The sequence below is a fragment of the Lottia gigantea genome, assembly GCF_000327385.1.
Source record: "Lottia gigantea unplaced genomic scaffold LOTGIsca_45, whole genome shotgun sequence".
NCBI classification, from domain to species: Eukaryota; Metazoa; Mollusca; class Gastropoda; family Lottiidae; genus Lottia; species Lottia gigantea.
In genome coordinates this window covers 566,877-585,665 of record NW_008709577.1, presented here as the reverse complement: position 1 = coordinate 585,665, position 18,789 = coordinate 566,877, and the positions used below count along the sequence as shown (strand labels likewise).

Sequence of the window (18,789 nt, the reverse complement as noted above, 5' to 3'; positions counted from 1 at the left end):
GAGCAAGTGATGAATCCGTTTAAGAAAAATAGAGTCTGGGTAATCAACGCTAAAACAGGAAACAATCATCTTCCGGTGTATACAAACAAAGTTGCCAATGATTAATATTCGTTGAAAATTGTGTCAGTGGATGAGAAATTCATTCTAAATTATATGAATTTCTTTTTCACGGAGTCACTTAATCCCCCTACGAGGCATTATTATTCCGTCTTCAAAATATGTCTGACAATGTCGAGGTCAATTCAAGAGTAGAGGTCAAGGACGCGGGAAACCCCACTTGAGAGTTACTTCCCCTTGGGATTACCTAGACTCACGATTTGAAAATCGCTTAATGGATGTATTAAAGTGATACTACGTCTTAGGATGAACATAAAATTTTAATTTTGCTCAAATTTGGCCAATAACAGTATATATCCATCAGTGGACTTACCTGGTGCCTTAACTATACGTCAAAATCCCTCTATAATCCGATATATCCACAAAATCAAGTAATTAATTATAAAACGTTGAATGCATCCATTAAGCGATTTTCAAATCGTGAGTCTAGGAAATCGGGTGTAGTCACAAAGGGGAAGTAACTCTCAAGTGGGGTTTCCGCGTCCTTGACCTCTACTCTTGAATTGTCAGACATATTTTGAAGACGGAATAATAATGCCTCGTGGGAGATTAAGCGACTTTGCGAAATAGCAATTCATATAATTTAGAATGAATATCTCCACCACTGACACAATTTTCAACGAATATTAATCCTATTTTGGCAAAGTTTGTTTGTATACACCGGAAGATGATTGTTTCCTGTTTTAGCGTTGATTACCCAGACTCTTTTTCTCAAACTGAACGGATTCGCCGCTTGCTCACTTTTTTTTTAAATTCTGATTATAGTTTTATTGTCGCTTTTTCAATATTGATAAAGTGTTGGATGCATACTTATTTAACCAATGGTCACTATTTAACACAAATATTAGCAACAGGACGAGTGTATCTAAGACGTAGTATCCCTTTAAGCGTTTTATAATTAATTACTTGATTTTGTGGATATATCGGATTATAGAGGGATTTTGATGTATAGTTAGGGCACGAGGTAATTCCACTGATGGATATATAGTGTTATTGGCCAAATTTGAGCAAAATTAAAATTTTATGTTCATCCTAAGACGTAGTATCCCTTTAACGAGTTCTAAAGGGTAATAATGGATGGTAGTTAACTTTGAGAAGTATGATTCAACCCTTAATATTTTTATCACCAGCCGAGTTGTAATTGGGTGATGATTGCGGGCTTTTATTTTGGAAAATTCTTCCAGGTCATGGTTAGGTGCTGCTGTAATTGTAATGTCATAACTTCTTCTACCATTAAGACATCTCTGGTTGTCCAATGCATGACCAACCTCCCCAATTTAAAACGGTGATAAATTCATCAATTTCTGGATCTTTTTTGGGTGCGGAATGTCAAGTTCACTAGTTTGGGACAGATTCGATTGCAAAAAACGCGCGTTAATGCTTTTAACGTGATGAACAATCTACCGCACAAGTAGTGGTACGATTTCGGTGAACGTTGTTCCGAGTTACTTCTCTCGAATTAGCCAAATCGCGACAAAATAGGCTTGTGGACCCGAAAGAGGAAATAGTTTGGATAATACTTGGTTTAGGTATGCATACTTATAATTTATTGTAGTCGTGAATGTATGTAATTTTTCAAGTTAAATCTACCTTCTTCATTTTGATATACAAATATTTTTGCACAGGTTACTTCCCTTTAAATGTTAAATTTGTTCAGCTCGGCATTTGCCATATATATGACTAACTTGACACCTATAACTAATTTCATTTCGTTTTTTTCTTCTTCCGAGTGACAGGCGTCCCTTGATAGGTGCATTTGATATTTATCTATAACATCCTAATGGGCCGCATACTTTTCAGGTTCAGGAAGGAGCATTATTTCACCTTAGGCTGCATGAATTTGAGCTCCAATACAATTACTGTGGTAACTTTACTAATGGAAAAATGATGGGATAGAACTGTCTATTTTCAGAGGCCATTTTTCAAGCTACCAATCAAAAGACATAAAACCCTCACCCTGAATTCATGACAAATTTATACAAATTATTTTATGTAAACATTACGGGTGATGATGATTATGTCTTGAATTCGTGCTTATAGCTCTGCTTTGTTTCATCAACATCTACCGTTTGACAATTAAATTAGAAGACCACGTGTGTATGTGTGTGTAAATAGGCCTATATATATAACACCAGACTGAACTAATCATCCTGTTGAAGAGAAATAAAAAAATAACAATTAAAGATGTACCGGTATAACATAATGAGACATAATGAGTGGAGAATATTAGGCCTACATTACGTATTTCACTTTTCAAACCGGACTTGAAAGCAAACAATGTATTCAAAAGACCATTTAAGTTCTGTATATGTACTCGTTGGGTCGAATTCTATTTCGAAGATACTTTCTTCATTAAGGCAAAAATCAAGAAATTGAATGAGGAACGTCAATTCCTACCCATTCATCGTCTCCTATCTCATCGGCATTTGACTTGACTGTAGATGGTGGTTGAATAGACCGTATCTTTTCTGTCCATGAAGCTCCAACTTGATCACCACCAGCGAAATTTGAAACCTTACAGGAGTCTCCTTCAACTTTACCTATTGTATCTGGTGAGTAAAAATGGAATCAAAATATTTTGCCCTTTAAAGCTCATGGACGTTGACAAAATGTTGAAGAGCAAACAATTTATTACAATTGAGCACAGCTGATGGAATATTAGCTGACCCTTTCCCAAACATCGTCCAGATAAATGCAAATTGTTCAAATCCTCGGCTGTTAAAATGCAAATTTTGCACAAGTTCACTTTACTCAATCTCTGTAGCCTACTACAGAGGTGTTGAAAATTTGAGCCTTCTTAGCCATGTGTATCATTAATTATTTGTGTTTATAAACTATCTTATAGACTCATCTTTTTGAAGAACTTTCGATAACATGATAGCTTCTATCTTTTAGTCCGGCTAGATATTAATTATAAATAAAAAGTGCAATTTCTTGTTTGAGGTATATTTGAAAGAATAGTGTGATTTCGGTACAGTTATAGTAATATGGAATACTATTAACATATATTAAAGGTTCAAAACAACCCCCCAAAATGGTGAACCATGGACTTTTAGACTAAGATAATGAAATGAGTACTTACATATAAATGGACTATTGCCTTTAGTTTTCATCCGGACAACATCCCCAGATTCTAATTCCATTTTTTGTAATTCTGATTCTTCAATCCAGAAAGATATTGTGTTGGTTTGTGCTGATTTATCTGATATTTTCTTCAATTCTGATTTCTCTATCATATTAACAATTTCAGTTTGTGATAATTTATCTGTTTGACCTTTGGCTTCTGTCTCTGAAAAAAAAAAGTTTATTATCACGAAACTCCACCATGAGCCACTGAGAATCCCTAAAAAAACACCAATTATTACTTGTAATAAGAATTGTACAAGTCGAAAACTCGTGCGAAATAATAACAAAAGCAAAATCTTCAATTGGGTCACCAAATCCGTCCACATCCTAAAGGTACACGTCCACGTCCACATTCGGTCATAAAAGAAATTGTTAATGAAGAGCCAATGTGTTTTTTATTTATTTATTGATGAATACTTACTGTAGGAAGAATTGAGATACCCGGTTAATACTTTCGTCGTTTCACTAAAATTAGGTTCTATTTCCTTTCCATTTGCATCAAATTTACGTTTATGTGCACGCCCTGTTTCCACATGTAGTATGTAATATTTTACCTACATTTATATAAAAGTAAACGATATGATATTTGTAGATCAATCTCTCAAACCATTACTTCTCTGATAAATCACGTATACCATTATATCTTGCAGAGCCGTATTAGTCTACGGTCCTTTTTTCTATGAGACAATAATCCTGCCTCATTTTCCTTGCTTAGTACCACCAGATGTCCCACGGTTAGGATCATTAAATATATACTGGATTTTTTCAAAACTGTAATTAAACATAATAATTCCTCGAAAGATGCTTTCGCAAACTAAAACAAGGCTTCTTCGAGTAGATTGTCCTCCTGTTATAATGTAATCATTTGAATCATCTTACAATATTTATTCACCAACATATAAAAGAACGTGACTCGGGACTATTTTAGAGCCATAGTGGTGGATAGACTGTTTGAAGCCTGAGAACGGTTCATATCTCGATAGGGTTTACAAACAATAGTCTCGTACTCGCCTTTTTGTTTGAATTATCTGTAACTGCTATTCTGGACTTTGCTTTTATACATGCTTCAACCAATACTCCGGATCCATCTCTGAAAATGAAATGCTTAAGATACAAACATTTCCAGATGGTCGTTGGTAACTTGTGCCGTCGAATTGTTAACACTTACCCCTACACCACAGAGACTTTGATATTGTTGTCGTATATATTCATTTCCACGGAAATGGATACAATGAAATTTAATTGTGGTCTTGATTAATGTAATTGCTACACTTACTTAGTCCATTTCTTTGTATTCCAACTCTCAGGCCACGTTGTATTAATTTGAGGTAAATTTGTCAGTGGAGTATTGTCGTACAATCTACTCATCGTGAAGTCTGAATCATTTTAGAAAAGAAAGTTGCTAAATTGTTATTTCCTTTTACTTGCTTCCTGTTTGCAAGTATTCTCCCTTTAAAACTGGATTAAACGCAGTTATCTCCCTTCGACCACAATTTCCTGCCAAATGCTCGTGAGAGTAATAAATAGTCTTTGAATCAACCTGTTTTTCTACGTCAAATCCGAAAATACTAAGAATGCAAGACACTGAACCACTGCCGTGAACAACAATGTTTTTTGAGAGTAAAAAAAAGATTGACAGAAAACAATAAAATATATTGTACATAATAAATCAGAAACAAAAAAACAAAAACTTCTCTTGAAGGTTTATAACAATGTAAAATGAGTTTAATATTGATTTTTGCTAATTTTAGCACATATGGTCCAAAGTGATATTTAATACTTAATATTTACTTAAATTCTTTAAAGCAAAATTCACTTTTAAGCTTTAGAATAATGTATTGGGTGTTACAAATGCGCTCTTATCTCTAAATTATGTCTGAAATTTTAATTAAAAATAATTAAAAAGATATGTATATTTGAATTCTATAACAATAAACAAATAAACAATACCTGGCTAATTAGACTAAGATTGACAATAAATTAAAATGAATACATATACATGAAGCATTATAATATTAATACTAGTGATTGATAAATTATTTGGTCCACATAAAATGACAAATTGCATAATTTTAAAAAAAAGATTTACGAATAATATTTGAAATAATATATGATCCATTCAAATAATAAGTAATAATATAACAATTACTTAAAATAAATCACATTTCACACTTGACTGATAAACATATACCACTTCCAAATAGAAACTCCCAACAAGATTTCATCTTTTCACCATTCAGTATTTATTGACAATATATACTTATACTTGTAAATAATCTTCTAGAAACATAAAATTAAATTAATCCAACTCATACACCAAATAATCATTAAATATTTTCTATTTAGAAAAAAAACTCATTACACTTAGTAATTAACCCACTTGGAATAACCCTTTGCCAAAAGAAAACAGATAATCAGAAAAACATCTGTATATATATACCCGGTACATGCAGATATTATAAAATAAACACACAGCTATATATTGTTTGATGAGTAATGAAATATAGATCTAACTGCAGTCTTACACCAGGTTTTCCCTATTTACTTATTGACCTACTTGGATTTACGTTTAGTTGAGAGGAAAGTACCTATACCAGAATAGTCAGAAAAATATATTTAAGTACATATTATTTTAATATATTTTTTCAGAGGCTGAATATTTTGTGATAGGTGAAAAATGTAATGAATTGAGACTATATTTGGATTGAGAAATAAACATACAGTCATGAGCATTAAGGAAAATGTCACATTTCCAATTGCCTCAGGATTTCATACATGACAAACATTCAGTTTGAAAATTGCCTTAAATTTCCATATCACCATATAACGTTTTGAACATTGTTTATGACTGTATTCTTGAAAGAACATTTGGAAAATGGTGTTTTTGATTTCGTAGATATTTCCATATATATTTTGCTTGGATTTCACAATTATTAAATGATAAATACACAATAATATTCTTCATGGATAAGAGCCTTTTAAGGTGAGTAATGCAAATATTTGTGTTTGATATGTGGTCAGAGGGACTCAATGTGGTCCTATTGGGATTTAGATAGCAGCAAGTTAACCTTTTAAAGATCTATAAATAAAACTATCTGCTGGAATACTGAAAACCCTATTAACAACTCTAAATTTCAGACAATTATAATATATATATATCTAAAACTAAGTATCTTAAAAAATCTTAAAGCATCAAATAAGTATTTCTGAATATTGTGATGTGATCTTTGGTGAATATTCCATAAACACAAGATAAATATTGGTATAATTCAAGAAATACTAAGTTTTTGTTTGATATATCTTGACACAATAATTTGAGGTCGATTCTGCCATTCTTCCATAACATCATGAGGTGTTGAGATTTGGTCACCATGGAGACGGTCTAGTAAAGTCACACAAATTACTGCACCTGAAGATACAGAAACTCGTACAAGAAACAAGAAAATACATTATCTACAGTCCATTAGCAAAGTACAAGGAATTAGCCTTTCATTTCAGTCCAAATGAAATGAAATTGAGCTTTATGTCCATCTTTTCTGCACTTGTTTGGGCTCATTTCAGTTCAAAATTAATATTTCATCAATTAACAAGAGCCAGGATGATCTCTGACAATTACTTACTTTTAATGCCAGCTCTGTGACAGTAAGCAGAAAAACATAATGATTCCATTTCAATGTTCCGTACACCTCTTTCATAAACTCTTTTTAAAAATGACATTTTATCATCTTTACTATAATCACAGAATGCTCCATCAAGTCTGGCTTGTCCTGAAATTGTAGAGTGACAAAAATAAAATGAATTAAAGCCAATGATCAGCTGCCTGCACCCTTACAGTTACATAATGGAAATATTCCCAAAACAACACATATTCCTATACAATTGCAAACTAATTGCAAACTACAACTTTAAATACAGTACCTGTAACTCATACTGCTAAAATTCAAACAAGAACAACAGAAACAACATGATGTGAGATCTTGAAGCTTTTATTTTAGTGGTAATCAATATGTGGACGAAATGAGTCAATTGTAAAAAAAATATATTTTCCAACCTTCATAGAAATCCTGAGTACACATTGTCTTGCCCAGTAATGTCTTAAAATGGTCATTGTCTTTAGACATATTCAATAAATCGTGAGAAACTGTTTTATCTGAGCTAGCTGGGTACTGTAACATCATTCCCAGTGTGGCCTACAAAAAACAATAGAGACCAAATCTAAATCACAATCAAACCATACAATGTCTTTGAGACAGATACATATGAGTCAATCATCATTCCTGGATAATTCAGTTAGCAACAAATCCACCAAGGCAGCAACCCTATATTCACACTGAATAGACTCATAAAGTGCACATCAAAAAAAGACCATGTATTACAGTACACGCTGCAAATCTTGTAAGATATATACTCATGCATGTAGATCATTGAAACGACAATCACCCAAGGTTCATTAAATTTCAAATTGTGCTTTGATCAATTCAAGGTATTAAAATCCTGATTTCAACTTACTACTTCCATATAAGGTCTTAAAATACCATCAACAGCTTCATCAGTTATAACTACAGAACCAGGTTCCACGCCTGTAAAACAAAGAGTCTCCATAATATTCTTTGTAAATTATGCCTTTTGACTCAAAATATTGTTGTTCAATAGTGGTCTGAAGAGTTAGCTGTTAATACAAGATATGTCAAGCATTTTAGAGCTTATTAATCATGTTCTTCTCATTTACTTACCTAATCCACCACTAGTACCTATTCTAAAAAATGTAACATCACTACTACCAGCATGATGAAGAAGCTTCATTATCTCATGAAAAATGATGGATAATGATGGCATACCCATACCATGCTGCAATTTAAAATAAACATACCACAAATTATATAATATAGTCTAACCTTAATTATTATTGATTTAACTCACAAATATCAAAAGAAAAAAAATTATGTGTTAAATATTGAAAAAAATAACACTGGTAGTTGTTCCAAAATTGAGATATTTGCATTTTCTGAATTCTGTTGTTAGGACTTTAATATCATTGCTGCACTACTTTTGTTGTGTAAAACAAAAAAATCTTTTGGACAATCAATTTAATGGAGTGTCTCCATATCAGTATTTTTACTAATAAAATGAAAAATGTACTGATTTTTTAAGATATACAACGGTACTCACACTAACAGATATTACAGGTCCAACTTTATACAATACATAACGGTCAGAACCATGAGCTATATTACATAATGTCTGTCCAGCAGGTAGTTTATAATTTAATTCTTCTACCATAAACTCAGCAAATTTCTTCATACGACTAGGAGAACCACCAAAACACACAAACTACAGCATGAAGAAACAAGAATGGTGTACTACAGTCATTGATATTTCTACACATCTGAGTCCAATTAAAACATAACAGAGAACAGTCTACCTTGTTTTTAAATAATATAAGTATAGTTTCAATTACTATTTATGCTACCCATAATTATAGTGGGCCCATACCTGAATGTGCACAGTATCTTTGCTCAACTTGAACTTCAAGAGTTATCATGTCATGTCATAATATAAAGGGGAAAAAGATATATTAATGCAAAATGATAAATGAAACACCAGATTTTGAATAACCTTTTCAGAAAGGATCAATCATCAACTGTGCAGCAAAAAAAAACCCAAAAAACATACCTTGACATCTTTAAACATCTCTTTCAGATCATGTGATTTATTACCTAGTGCAATATGGTATAAAACATCTTCCTCCATTGTGGCAATGTGTGGATTGAGGATGTGCATCTGGCCATTCCTTAAAGAAATTTTTATATTTTACTTAATTGATCTAACATTGAAATAGTGTAAAAATGGCAAGAGCCAAATATAGTAGATTCTATAAAATACTGTCATCAAAGAATGCCATTTGTCTTTAATCTTTTGAAGTACATGAGGTAGGCTTTGGTGGTAGGCTAAAGCATAAATAGCATTAAACCATTCACTGCTTTTGAATCGTGCAATTGCTCTGTATGACTGAAATATTGACTCTATGGTGAAAATAGACAGAAACAGTGTAACAATATTAAATATTTAAGTGATCATCTAAACATAAGCTCATCAATTTGATAGAATATATCTGATATTATGACGCATACTAGATTAATAGTTGTCATTTTCCTTTCATTTGATACAGTATCAGTACAATTCCATTTTATATCTTGTTTATAATATCACTGGCATTTTATAAGATTTATCTGGAATTTCTATTTTCAATTCAATGTTTACTATTATATTATTAATATGTTTATATACAGTGATCTTCATAATTAAATGGTTAATAATGTTGTTGAAAATTGTCTTTATTTGTGTTTTTTAGAGGCAAATCAGTTCATTACCGGTACCATGCTGTTTATAGTAATATCATGACCTAGAATATAGATGTCAATAGTGCATTTTAAAATTTTGTGAACGGATTCAATTCAGAAATCGCAGTATTCAAGACAGTAGCTGCAAAAAATAGTAGACTCGTCACTTGGATTATTTTGTGACAGATGACATGGCGTAAACACCCAGGTAAAGAGAACTTTCCAACGATACATACTCAGTATTAATTATTATTATTAATTTTCCGTCCAAGTTTTTGAGAAAGTAGTATTTTAAGTCAAATGTGTGACTTCTTCAAAACTATCTGACATGCTATTGAAAATTTCACATTAAATGAATTTTAGAAATCAAAAGTTGTTGGATAAGAGTAGATGATGATGAAACTTACTGTGGTTTGATAACACTATCTTCAACAGATTTTATAGGCTGAAATCCTGCCATTTTGGTGACTAGTAGACTCCAGATATACAAATTAATTACTAATTATACTAGCAGTATTTCTCTATATTCTAGATCTTTCTTTCTAACCTCAAGTTCCCTGAAAAAATATGCTTATTATTAGTATATTAGTCAGCTACAACAGCTCTATATCTACATTACATTATTAGCCAATTGGACTATAGTAGTAGCCTATAGCAAGAACACAGAACTGACCTATGTATTATAGTAGATACTGGTACTCATTATAATTAAGGAATAAGAAATTGGCTTATAAGGCAAGGCACATTAACACATTAAATTCTAAGAAATACACGTAATATAATATCGATTTGAGCCAGGTAAGAATGTGTAGTAAGCCTACTAGAATGTGTACCACTGCATTGCAATTTTGGCATGTTGTAATATCTTGTTTACATACCCAAACAAGGGCATCAAAATTGATAAAAACCTCTACAGATGGACAATATTCCAACCACATCCAATATAAATTTCTATTTCTAATATACCAATGAATTTGCCGCTTAATATGTTTTTTAATACTGGTTATTCATGGGTTCTTTTAAATTTCCTTTCCACTCTTTATTTTCCTAATATCAAGGTCACGTGAACCTATGTCAAGGTCGTATCTAAACAAGGTCACCTTTCAAATTAACAATTGACAGGTTTCTGTTGAATTCAGTGATATGAAGATGTAAACAGTTGAATTTGTTACAGTGTTTTATGAATATTGATCAATTGCGAGTCCTCTTATCTAGCCTACATTTAAAAGTTTCGAGTCTGCTGTACTGAATATGGACCTCTGGTGCGTTAAGGGAGTTAACCAATTTCAACAATTACTTCAATCAGACCACAAATATACAGTCAAGTAACCTAATTTCGTGGAAACCTATTATTCGTGGATTTCCGGAAATGATTAATAATTTACATGAGCGACCTTGCGCAACCTCCGCATTAGTTTGTTTTAATAAACATGGGTTTTCTGTACAATATCAGCTAGTAGAATGAATCCAGTATTTTCAAGCAAGGTAAAATGTATTAATGTATACAAATACAAAATGGCGGATTTCACTTATTACCAAACGTCACCATTTTTTATCGGCCGAATTTCCTTATAATCCCAAGCGGTAATCGGAATTCCAAGTGTCGTCTGCTAGAATGTAGTCCAACGAATGAAGTCACATGATCAACTAGCGGATTCCGTGTCAGCAGAAAATTTCTATGGAACACAAAGTGGACCATATTTTTATGTTGTTTCAGTGACTTTTAGCAATAAATCACACTACGTATCTATTTTTATTCAAATTATAGTTCTTTGAAGGAATTGTCACTAGTTATAATGAATTAATATTAAAGATAAATACTAAGAGAAGTTAATTATACCACTCGGTATCTATACAACGTGTTTTTCTCGACTTATTTATAGATCAAACATTGTACACGAAAATAGGTGACGCATTCTGCCGCCGTTGCCGAGTTGGTTGCTCATGAAATATGGGTCAAAGTGAAGGATTCATAAAGAAAATCGAAAATAGGTTACACCACTGTACCTTTATTAAGCATAACAGCATATATTTTCATGACACTTCACAATCAGCCTTAATTTCACAGGTTATATTTAAAAGACACCAATATTGAAGAACAGGAACAGTGGCGTATTTCGGCAGTAATTTGTTAGCTAGTCCCAGAACCTAGTTGTAGGTGTTGCAGAAGATACTCTCCTATAGAAGCACTGGCCTAGGTCACAAGTAGAGACTATGGATTTCAACATGAAAACTATTTCAAGTCAAACAGAATATGTTTTACTGAAGATTATTCATAGATTATTACTTCTGGAGAGATTACAAGAAAAAATATATTCAATTCAGATTCCAATGCAATTGTTTCAGGGAGTTGATGAAAGGGGTTCTAATCTACCATGAACCAATACATTACTAAAGTTTTTAGTTCTTTTATATGCAGTGACCAAACGTTTAGTATAAACGTTTGAAAATTCATCTTGGAGCTCATTATAAAAGCGTTTGACAATGACATAGGCATTTTAGCTGTAGTTTTTTAGGTTGCAATGAAGGATTGAGTGAAATTTGGTCCTTTGAATATTGTTGTATCCAAGAAGTTCATACTATTTTCAGAAATACCTGCGGTCAGTTTTACAGAAGGGTGGTGGTTATTCAAAATTTCGAAATACTCCCAAAAGTTTGCCAAAGATTCTGTCCAAATGATAAAAATATCGTCTAAAAACCTCCCATAGTAGAGAGGTTGAAAGGGGGAAATTAATGAGGTTTCGCGTTACCTTTCTGCCATAAATATGTTCGCATAACTCGGCGCGAACCACTTCCCCATCGCAGTGCCAGAAGTTTGAAGATAAATTTTTCCGTTGAAAGTGAAGTCATTTCGCGCGAGACATATAGTTCTAATAAATCTAATATTTCTTTGTCTGGACGATCAGGACATGGATGTCTAAGAAAGGCTTTTCGAACAGCGTCTAAGCCCGAATTATTATCGATGTTTGTGTACATACTCGTTACATCTAGAGAAATAAATAGCGCATTGTCTGGTACATCCAATTTTTTAATTTTTTTCAATAAAGTCGGTAGTATCTTTCAAGTAAGTCAGATGTTTACAGGCCAATGGTAGCAGAAAGTGGTCAATGTATTCGGAAACTTGGTAAGATTCGCTAGAACAGTCAGAAATAATCGGCCTACCCTTAGGTATGGTACGCGCCATTCGGATTGGGGATTTTTATGAATTTTCGGTAACGTATAAATGTGACGTTGATGGACTTCCGGTTTTGCGCAAAGATAGTCATATTGAGTTTCTGATTAAAAGCTTTTTTGTACCAAAATTTTCAAAATATCGTTAATTTTCCTAGCAGTTTCCATAAAAATCGGTAGATCTAATTCTAATTGTCATTATTTAACTGATTATCTATTTCAAAAATATAGTCTTCGCGATTTTGAATGACACAGCAATTACCCTTGTCACTCTTTCGAATAATAATGGTCGGATATTTTTTCAAAGTGTTCAAAATACAGCGTCAAAATTGGTAAGGTTGTTCTTTTCGTTTACCAGTGGAGACTTCTGTCGCATTTACTCAAAATATTATGGTCAATCGCACTGTCTGGTGGATTCCAGCCAGACTTTTCTACGAACGGGATTCGCTTTCCTCGACCTAATCTTTCTCGAAAAAAATAATTTAGTTAAAAAGTCCTATTGACATGCTCAACCGACGACAAAATTGGTACACGTGAAAGAGGTTTAGATGTAGGTTTAAAAGTTAATCCTCTATCTAAAACTCTTTCTTCAAGGGGAGAAAGTTTACGCGAGCTCAGATTCACGACGGTCTGGACTAGTTTTACGATGTTTCCTCCGCGTTTAGTTTAAATGGGAGACCCATTGTGAGACCCATTGTGAATAAATAGCTATAGCAGTGAGGGGTCATCCAGAGGATGTGATCCGAAAAGACACCAATCATTCCATTGAAGCGGGGAATAATTTTCGCGTCGAATGAAGGCTTGTGATATAACAGGTAGTTGAATCTTCTGAGGTTGGTAGCTGACTGGGGATTTGAAAGTTGAAGACCTTTGGAAAATGGTATCTGAGTAACAAATATAGCTGATGTTGGAAATTTCACTTTAGCTAATTTTACCAATTCCATCATTCGCCTATGGATTGATTCACCAGATTCGTCTCTGTTGTTCAAACCAATGTGAAATAAGACCTTCGGAACTGTAAATAGTAAGTGGATGATGTGAAACACGCGCACCGGGAAATGATTCAGCTTGCATATCAGGATCAATAGTGGGAATGTTGCTCACGTTCGAAGACCTATTATGAGTTGACTTAGGCAGTGACCATTTGGTTTTATCTTTTTGGTTTTCGTGGCGTCTTGGTTTACATGGGGGTGGTGAATTCAGACCCAACCGACGACGAGAGGTTGTATTGGTTTTGGATTGTGGAGTTTCTGGATTGGATCGTGGACTGGTATTTGGCGGCGATGAGGATGGAAGAGAGAATCGGATATGAGTGGTACGGTACTGGTATTCGGTCTTTTATTGGGTGTTGGTACGCGTGATGACGTACTTGGTATCTGCGTTAGCGATGGTGTACGTTTTGGCATGACGGTGATACGTTCTTGGTTGGTGGCGAGCTACTAGGAATATCCATGTCCTCTACCACACTCCTAAATTTCAAATCATCAATAATTCGCGTGAACTGATCCAAAGTTTCTTTTTGAAGCCGTCGATATGACCATATTAATAGCTTCCGTAGAGTGTTTTCGTAGGTCAGATTCTAAAACATTTTGTGATTTGATCAAGTTAATTTTGGTGGCAAGCTGTGAATCATAATGATCCTTAAGAGCTAAAGCCACATTTATTGCCCAGGATTTATTAACTGCCTCAATGGCCGGGGAAATCTGGTGGGTTTTTAAAGCTGGTTTTACAAACCTAATGTAAGATAAGGAATACTACACGACGACTCAACTGACAAGCCTAACGTCCTAAATGCACAGTTTCAACAAGCATTTTCAAGTAAAACAGACCTAAATGAGACAGAATTTCAGACAAGATGTAACATGTCCGGTCAACACAACGATCTATCCTTCACACTAGAAGAATAAAGCTCCTAAATGGTCCAAATCCACATAAAGCAGTCAGTCCAGAGAACGTCTCCCCGAAGATTCTTAAAGAACTTATTGAATATATTGATGATATCACTAAAAACAAACGGACTGATCATGGACTTCGACAAAGTCAGCCATAGTCTACTCATCCAAAAGCTACCACACTATGGAATAATAGGGAAAACAAACAAATGGATCAAAAGCTTCTTCTCTGAGAGGACGCAGAGAGTCCTGGTAGAAGGAGAAACATCATTGAGTTAGAGTCAGGTGTACCACTAGGACCTAGTCTCTTCCTCTTCTATATAAATGACATGTCAAAGAACATTCAAACCACTGTGAGGCTCTTTGCAGATGACACCATCATCTACGGTATACATTACCGAACAACAGATGACGATACCCTTCAAGAAGATTTAGACAAATTGGCCCTTTAGGAAGAAAGGTGGATGATGAAATTAAAAGTATTTGGAAATAAACATCCGAAACATCTGCCTAAAAGCAATTAAAACGATTTGATTCTGCAAATGAAACCTCAACATGACAATGCTATCAAAGAAATAGCCTTCATCTCACTTGTAAGACCATCAGTTGAGTATGCGAGTATTGTGTGGGATCAAAATCTCCAAAAAGACAAAACCAAACTAGATAATAATATGGTACAGAGAAGACCAGCTAGATATGTCAATAAACTCATACCACCAGAAAGAATCTCCAGAAATATGACCGAAAACTCTTTCAAGATACCATCATGCTACACCACAACGAGGAAAGAATCAATCTACCAGTATGGATTAGAACGCCTTGCCCTACCCTATGACATCTGTCAGTATTCTCGAATCCTTAAAGAGACTCCTGACCAAAAATTAAATCATTAATCACTTGTTTTTAACCCTCACTGTAGATTAAATGTATAGCACCTATCTTGTATTTTAAAAATTATTCAATGCGCACATCCCAAAATGACAGAATAGTCGACCTGATGACGGTGGTCACTTAGTGGTGGAAGTAGAAGTAGAAGTAGAAGAAGAAGATAAGACATCTTCTGGCGTATTGGAGTCCATGATAATTATTATAGTCACTTATTCGTGGTCTCTTCATAACCCGTTTTACCCATCCGATTGTGGTTACCTCCCTTCTTACTGTTTCTTAGCTCTCTGTCATGGTGGGTACACCAATGCCAATCTGTATACAGATGGGTGAAGCAAAGTTAATCATCGCAGACAGCCTGAGGGCCATCGTATCATCCTCTTCATCAAATTGTTGATGACCACCTTCGAATCTCGGCATCATATACAATGGGTAATGGATTTGGAAATTTCAAACTTATCTGCGCTTGAGCTGAATGACTCTGGGGTTCCAAGATACCATAAGAACACCATTGCCGGTTGGGAACAGTAACAGGGTCACAACCAAAGCCCTGTTCAGTTCGGGGCAGCTCTGGACACGGCTGAAGTTCAGCAACAAATACTGTAGTTGAAAAGCAACCCTTGACAGACGAAAATAAGATTTGAAGTCATCCAATGATTTAGAGTTCTCAATTCTTGTCACTTTGGAACGTCGGGAAGGCTTCAGGACTTGGCACATCAAAAGACTGTCTGCATCATTCGAAAACACAGTTTCATCTGAAGAAGTACAGCCAGCATTGATCGTTTCCTGCGCCCTGCCCTGTCCAGAAGGCACAATTCTTGACGGATTTAGATGAAAATTGCCATGAGTGTTACTAATCACCCAATAATGAATCCTATTGAAAAATCAGAAAAATAGAAATATATTTAGTATGAGTTATTGCCCTTGTTCTTGAAAACGTTCAATTTTTAGCTCGCAAACGCTGTAGAAGGTTGAATTATTGACAAATTTTGACGAAACGAGTGTTTGTGTTTGTAATCACCCATGGATGAACCATGTTGAAAATCAGAAAAATCGAAAAATATTTAGTACGAGTAAAATATTTAGCCCTTGTTCTTGAAAATGCGTTCAATTTTATTCTTGATGGATTTTGACGAAACTTGGTGTGAGTGTTGTCAACCAAGGATGAACCCTATCGAAAATCAGAAGAATCGAAAAATATTTAGTTTGGGTTATTTCCCTTGTTCTTAAAAACGCGTTCAAGCTTTAGCCTGTAAACACCCTGGAAGGTCCAATTCTTGACAGATTTTGACGAAAGTTGGTAAAATTATACAGTAAAAAGTCATAAAAAAATGTAAGACTGAAGGTTGAATATTTCATACTTGACAATTGTTACTGTACTGCCAAGTATTTTTTTTTTAAAAAATCAAAGTGCCAGTGGGTGTATATTACCATGACTGGCAAGCTATCTGTTTTTTGCCTTCCTTTTAGTCGTGTTGTTGTTTGTGTTGAACAGAAATGCAGGTTATGCTTACTTTTCTATTCACCTGATACCACTTTCAATATGGAGTACTCACTCCCTTATGATTGATAGGCCTATACTTCCTGAAGTTCATTACCTGCTCGCTATGATTCGCCAATATGTTGTTTTGGATTTCGGGTTTTGTTTCGGTTCGGATCATTTTTTGGTTTATTTATTTATATTGATATTGCTAAAGTAGCTTACAGATATTACTGGAGTAGTAAGCCTAAATTGATATTAGCACATTATTAGAGGGTAGCACACCAATATATTACCAGGGTAGCATACCGATATTATAAGAGTAGCACACAGATATTACAAGAGTAGCATATCGATATTGGTAGAGTAGCATACCGATAATATTTGAATAGCATACCGATATTACTAGATTAGCATACCGATATTACTAGAGTAGCATACCGATATTGGTAGAGTAGCATACCGATAATATTTGAATAGCATACCGATATTACAAGAGTAGCATATCGATATTGGTAGAGTAGCATACCGATAATATTTGAATAGCATACCGATATTACTAGATTAGCATACCGATATTACTAGAGTAGCATACCGATATTACTAGAGTAGCACACCGATAATATTTAAATAGCATACCGATATTACTAGATTAGCATACCGATATTACTAGAGCAGCATACCGATATATTACTAGAGAAGCATATCGATATTACATGAGTAGCATACCGATATTACTATAGAGGCATTCCGATATTACCAGAGTAGCATACCTATATTTCTAGAGTAGCATACCGATACTACTATAGTAGCATACCGATATTACTATAGTACGTAGCATACCTATATTACTAGAGCTGTAGAGTAGCATACCGATATTACTATAGAGGCATTCCGATATTACTAGAGTAGCATACCTATATTTCTAGAGTAGCATACCGATACTACTATAGTAGCATACCGATATTACTATAGTAGCATACCGATATTACTAGAGTAGCATACCGATACTACTATAGTAGCATACCGATACTACTATAGTAGCATACCGATATTACTAGAGTAGCATACCGATATTACTAGAGTAGCATACCGATACTACTAGAGTAGCATACCGATACTACTAGAGTAGCATACCGATATTACTAGAGTAGCATACCGATATTACTAGAGTAGCATACCGATACTACTATAGTAGCATACCGATATTACTAGAGTAGCATACCGATATTACTAGAGTAGCATACCGATACTACTAGAGTAGCATACCGATATTACTAGAGTAGCATACCGATATTACTAGAGTAGCATACCGATATTACTAGAGTAGCATATCGATATTTCTAGAGTAGCATACCGATATTACTAGAGTAGCATACAGATATTACTAGAGTAGCATACCGATATTACTAGAGTAGCATATCGATATTACTAGAGTAGCACACCGATATTACTAGAGTAGCATACCGATATTACTAGAGTAGCATACAGATATTACTAGAGTAGCATACAGATATTACTAGAGTAGCATATCGACATTACTAGAGTAGCACACCGATATTACTAGAGTAGCATACCGATATTACTAGAGTAGCATACCGATATTACTAGAGTAGCATACAGATATTACTAGAGTAGCATACCGATATTACTAGAGTAGCATACAGATATTACTAGAGTAGCATACCGATATTACTAGAGTAGCATACCGATTTTACTATAGAGGCATTCCGATATTACAAGAGTAGCATACCGATATTACTAGAGTAGCATACCG

General features: G+C 34.2%; 2 protein-coding genes across 2 annotated transcripts; both read right to left on the bottom strand.

Moving 5' to 3' along the window:
- Positions 1-1,711: 1,711 nt before the first annotated feature.
- Positions 1,712-4,685, bottom strand: LOTGIDRAFT_218129 (hypothetical protein). Its single transcript, XM_009060918.1, has 6 exons — positions 4,520-4,685; positions 4,234-4,333; positions 3,665-3,797; positions 3,200-3,406; positions 2,515-2,666; positions 1,712-2,267 (listed from the first exon to the last, which is right to left on the bottom strand). The coding sequence occupies exons 1-6, from the start codon at positions 4,609-4,611 to the stop codon at positions 2,259-2,261; spliced, it is 693 nt and encodes a 230-aa protein (XP_009059166.1). The 5' UTR covers positions 4,612-4,685; the 3' UTR covers positions 1,712-2,258.
- Positions 4,686-6,512: 1,827 nt separating this feature from the next.
- Positions 6,513-10,628, bottom strand: LOTGIDRAFT_218127 (hypothetical protein; the record flags this gene model as incomplete). The annotated part of the gene is made up of 9 exons (XM_009060917.1): positions 10,463-10,628; positions 9,992-10,141; positions 8,917-9,034; positions 8,413-8,574; positions 7,977-8,091; positions 7,753-7,823; positions 7,295-7,433; positions 6,864-7,010; positions 6,513-6,652 (listed from the first exon to the last, which is right to left on the bottom strand). The coding sequence occupies exons 2-9, from the start codon at positions 10,042-10,044 to the stop codon at positions 6,513-6,515; spliced, it is 945 nt and encodes a 314-aa protein (XP_009059165.1). The 5' UTR covers positions 10,045-10,141; positions 10,463-10,628.
- Positions 10,629-18,789: the final 8,161 nt, after the last annotated feature.